Raw genomic sequence first — 4,775 nt, forward strand, 5'->3', positions numbered from 1 at the left:
GTGCCAGTACGTCCTATTGCTGGAAAGGTCACTGGGATTTCCGCTCAGCCTTTAATAACATCATGACACTCAGAATGGTGGGAATGGCTCCCATTCAGCAATTAGCAGGAAATGAGATGTGTGTTCCTCACTGTTTGACCAGGAGGTGCTGGTCCTGCAAGACACGTGCCCTTGAAGCCAGTGCACACTGTGGCTTCTCTCAGTGTCAGAAATAAAAGACAGATCCTTCAGCTGCAGTCTGTCCACATGTGTCCTTATGGACCCCTTTCAGACAAGCTGTGGGGAATCTTCCATCAGTTCCCTGCTGATACCAGGTGGAAGTTGACAAAGTGCAATAGGAATGGTGACATTCAACACTTAAGAAGGTGAGTTCAGCTGTTCCTCCCAATCCCAGCAGTATTTAGATACGCTCATACTTATTTTGTAGAATTGAATTCATTCAAGGGATGTGTACAGCAGTAATAGATCAGAGACAGAAAAGGAGTGAAACATACTAAGATTATGAATATTGACTCAGACAATTACCAGCTGTCAGTCTGTATGTTGAACTGCATTAAGCAGCTACTGCTGTCTTCCTAGACAACTTTAATTGCATGATGAGCTGCTTCCTCATTAGCTGCATTGCCTGTGCATCCTAAGAGCATGCATATAAAATTGCAAATAGCAGCATGTTGTAGTAGCAGTAACACAAATAATTTGGTTCAGCACCCTGAGAACAGAGCACTTGGCTCACACACTTGGTACTAACTGCTGTGCTCACTTAAATAGGCCATCCCCATCTGCTACCCTTATGAAGACCTGGGGAAGAGCCCACAGCATTATGGAAAAGAAGTGGCCAAGCCTTGCAGGTCTAAAGTGACTTCTGTAGTGTGCTGGGAGCTGTAAACCAGCTCTGGGAGAGAGAGTCCTGGCTGCCCAGGAGCCGTGTGTTCTAAGCAGAAGGGTGAAGAAGCAGAAAGGTTCCTCAAGGACACCCTGCCAGGGGTCAGCTGGCAGCCCTGTAGACCTGCCCTGCAGGAGCCGTACAGGACGCCCAAGCCCCTCATCTCAGGAGCTGTGTCCACAACATGGCAGGGTGTGGGGCCACCAAGCAGTGATCCTGAGCTGCTGGCAGAACCTCAAAAGCCTGGTTTGGAAGCAGGGTCCCATTCCATCTGTTTCTTCTGTTTCTGCTTCTGTCCAGGCTCCCTATCCATGCCCTGGGCCTGATCCATTTCTTGCTTTGTCTCTGGCTGTTGTGGGTGCTCTGCTGCTGCAGGCTGCCTGGAGGAGGGCACTGCAAGTTCTGGCTGCTCAGCCAGGCTATGCAGGACCGACGATAGGATTGCTCCTTCTGAACCCAGAACTACTTTCTTTCCCCATCCCATAGCAGTGTTAATGCATTATCAGCACTCTGGACTTGCCTCCTATGGATGCTCCCACTGCTTCAAAGTCCTTCTGAACCCTACAGCTCCCTACAGCTGTCCACAGCACAGGAGCAAGAGCCCAGTGTTTCCCAACTATTATGGCTCACTATAGGACCAGCTGTTAACCCACATGAAAGCCCTCATCCATCTTAAGCCTTCATGAGCCTTTGGGGAGGAAACCTGTGAAACACAGGTAGCTGCTGACCTGTTTGCTCTGTCTGGTGACAGCCTCTTTCTGGCAGCTGCAGCCACGCTACCTTGTGGCATCAAGGCCTGCCATGCAGACAGAGGGCACAGAGTCACATTTTTGCTTTCCTCCAGTAAATCCCTTTGGGCAACTTGTGATTTTAGGATGCTGCTGCAAATGCAACAGCAATTCTCAGACAAAAGTGCCAAATGTTGAACTGCAAGGAGCTGAACAGCTCGTGACACCTTCACACACAACCAAACTGGAGCCTCCCACCACAGTCATTCCTGACACTGCACCAAAGCCACAACCATTGGGAGAAGAAATGAAAACATAACCTCTGCACTAAGAAGATGCATTTTTGTAACTTTCACCACAATGTGCTGCACCAGAACAAGTGATATTTTGCAACTGGCTTCAAATAGTAAGAACTAATCCTGTATACCTTCCGTGATCAGAATTAAAATGATTCCTCTCATCTCCTGACAGCCATTGCTGGGAATAATGCTCAGTATCCAAAGTTCAGCTGTATTCTTGCCATGCTGTTCATTGCAGTTATATGTCAGTAAATGAGATGAGACTGCACTGGTAAGAGGAATTGATGCTCTACCTCTATTGTAAAGGCTAAATTTGGACCCCAACAAATCACGCTGATCTCCAAGCACTGAATAAATAAATCACCCACCAAAGAACAGATTTTCTTAGAAATATGCTGTGGAAATAAGAGATCATTTATTTTGGCTCTGTGAAATAGCGTCATATTTAACTTAGTCATTTTTCCACGATGTAGGACTTACTTAAACTACTTGAAAAATGTTCTTAAAAAACTCCTTGATTTTCAAGCTGTAAATGAAACTGTGCTCCCAAGCATTGTAGCTGGATGACAGGAGCTCTAAGTTCAGAAAATATACAGTGAATCTGACTGAGACCAAAGTTATGAGGAGAAAAAAATAAAATAAAATCCAAATGCATCTTCATCTTTAATTTCAGATGAGATTACCATATAGTCCAGGGGAGAAAACGAGGTCAACTGGATACACTGTACCACAGTAGGCAAGGGGGTCTTCAGTAAGGTGATGTACTGCCAATACGAAGCAAGAGCATGTGGGAAGATCAGGACACAGAGCAGGACGTTACAGTGATGTCCCCGTAGCATTTTTCTTTGCAGCCTTAAGGTGAGAGGTCCTCTGCAGATCAATCATTGGCTCCTCTGTGATCTCTTTCCCCTCTTTCTGCCACTGAGCAAGGATCATGGCTCGGAGCAAAGGTGGGTATGGAAGGTACCGACAGGTCTCCTCTGGCACTGGGGTAAATTTCTTGAAGGCCTCCTCCTCATGCTTGGGCACCATACGCCAGTCATGATACATGACTTTGTCAATCTCTCTGTCTTCTTCTTCAGTTTTACCTGATAAAAGACGATGAACGTTAGTGGACAATGTTCTCAGCAACAGATTCTCTCCAGAAACTACAGCAAGTGTCAGCTCTCCTGTGCCACAGATACTGAAAGAAGTTACAGTAAAGGAAATTTTCAAAAGATCATACGGTATTCTCACTGCTATACTATGGGATCCCACTTCAGTCCTTGGAAATCTGACCAGGAACAGACTCAAAAGACACAGGCAAGCTGCTCCATACTGTGCAGAGGTCATGAGCTGTAATGTAAGGAGTCACCTGTATTAGTTTCCATGGCAAAGAACGAGAGCAATGCATCTCCACGCTGTAAAGTTCAGTGACAGAAATACTCAACAACTTTAAAACCTTTGAATGAGAAGTGTTTCAAAAACTCTAATAGACCAGATTTATAAACTTAACGTCAAGCAGCTTGGAAAATGGAAAATTCACACATGCAACTCTAAGAGTTACTTTACAGTCCCATCCAGAAGCTGCCCTGCCACCACTGCTGCTCCACCGATGACTCTACCTGGCACATCCCTGCATGCTCAGCACACGCTTTGCATTCCAGGTCCGCGAGCAGCCCATCACCTCAGCCCTGAACGCAGGGCCCAAACTCAGCGTTACGGCTTCCCCATAACGTCCCTGACAGAGGTGTTCCGGGAGCGCCGGACCGCAGCATTTGGTATCAATGGCCGGGAGCCGCTTTGCTCAGCCCCCGCCGCCCCCCGCCCCGCCGGGGAGGCCTTACCTCGGAACGTCAGCCGGCCCCAGGCCCTGCCGTGGTCCATGCCCTGCAATGAAGATCAGGGAAGCTCAGGGCCGGAACGGCGCGGCTCCCCGCAGCCCCGCAGCCCCTCGCCGTCGTTACCTCGGCCGTGTAGTCCGCGCGGACCTTGGTGATGACCCAATAGCAGGGCTCGTCGTGCGCCCACAGCCAGGACTTGCGGGTGACCACGCGGCCCACACCGAACAGCGGCAGGCGGCACAGCAACGAGAATAGCCGCTGCTCGCGCCGCACGTCCTCCCAGGCCAGCACCGGCAGCCGCTTCTGCGTCAGCGGCCGCCTCATGGTCTCGTAGTCCAGGGCGAAGCGCTGCGAGTCCCGCGGCCGCTCCTTCAGCGCCCGATACTCGCGCACCTTTTTGGCCATGGCGGCGATCGGGCGGTACAACTTCTTGCGGGCCATGGCGCCGGCCCCGGCCCACCGCCGCCACCCTCAACTTCCGGCGTCCCCCGGAAGCCGCCTAAGGCCCCGCCCCCGGAAGTAGGACTGCTCCGACTCCAGTCCACTGCCGCCACCCGCAGCTTCCGGCGCTCTCCGGAAGTCACCCCCGCTCCAGGCCCCGTCCCCGGAAGCAGGCCCCGCCCCTTTCTTAGGAAATCACCCGCCGCGATGTTCCACGGCGCCCTTTAGTCAGGCGTACAGACGCCAGCTTTTGTCAGCCAGCAGGCGAGAGCGATGTGTGTGGGACAGGGAGCAGAGGAGGATCCATTAAAACTCAGTTTTGTGCCGTTAATGCCTTTAAAACATTCAATGTTCTCATAACGTGCCGCATCTCTCCTGCAAGGAGCGCGGAGCTGGAGCGGGGCAGACATGTCCGCTTAAATCGACAAATGCCAGTTTGGAATTAGATACTCAGCCTCAATCAACCCTGCAAGGGAAGCGGCTTTAAGGCAAAAGACGGGCAGTCAGGTCCGATGACGGATTTTCTCTGAAGGGCGGTGAGGCGCCGGCACCGCCGCCCACAGAGCAGCGGACGACCCAACCCAGGCGGTACCCGAACGCG

General features: G+C 51.0%; 2 protein-coding genes across 2 annotated transcripts in view; one reads left to right on the plus strand and one right to left on the minus strand.

Annotated features, from left to right (window-relative positions):
• Positions 1-2,303: 2,303 nt before the first annotated feature.
• Positions 2,304-4,235, minus strand: MRPS34 (mitochondrial ribosomal protein S34). Its single transcript, XM_003210827.4, has 3 exons — positions 3,857-4,235; positions 3,737-3,779; positions 2,304-2,998 (listed from the first exon to the last, which is right to left on the minus strand). Exons 1-3 carry the CDS (start codon positions 4,172-4,174, stop codon positions 2,727-2,729), a joined length of 633 nt encoding a protein of 210 aa, XP_003210875.2. The 5' UTR covers positions 4,175-4,235; the 3' UTR covers positions 2,304-2,726.
• GLYR1 (glyoxylate reductase 1 homolog) overlaps positions 4,173-4,775 on the plus strand; it is a 27,562-nt gene continuing 26,959 nt past the window's right edge. The window contains exon 1 of the mRNA XM_019620641.1: positions 4,173-4,252. Coding sequence (XP_019476186.1) covers positions 4,173-4,252 — 80 coding nt within the window. The remainder of the gene's footprint in view (positions 4,253-4,775) is intronic.

Source organism: Meleagris gallopavo, chromosome 16 (assembly GCF_000146605.3).
Source record: "Meleagris gallopavo isolate NT-WF06-2002-E0010 breed Aviagen turkey brand Nicholas breeding stock chromosome 16, Turkey_5.1, whole genome shotgun sequence".
Taxonomy (NCBI): Eukaryota; Metazoa; Chordata; class Aves; order Galliformes; family Phasianidae; genus Meleagris; species Meleagris gallopavo.

Bases quoted from the DNA above. Each gene is read 5' to 3' on its own strand.
- MRPS34 (XM_003210827.4), bottom strand. From the start codon at position 4,174: ATGGCCCGCAAGAAGTTGTACCGCCCGATCGCCGCCATGGCCAAAAAG. The intron at 3,780-3,856 runs GTAACGACGGCG...TCTTCATTGCAG, and splicing joins GCGCGGACTACACGGCCGAG to GGCATGGACCACGGCAGGGC. The intron at 2,999-3,736 runs GTAAGGCCTCCC...GTCTTTTATCAG, and splicing joins GGGCCGGCTGACGTTCCGAG to GTAAAACTGAAGAAGAAGAC.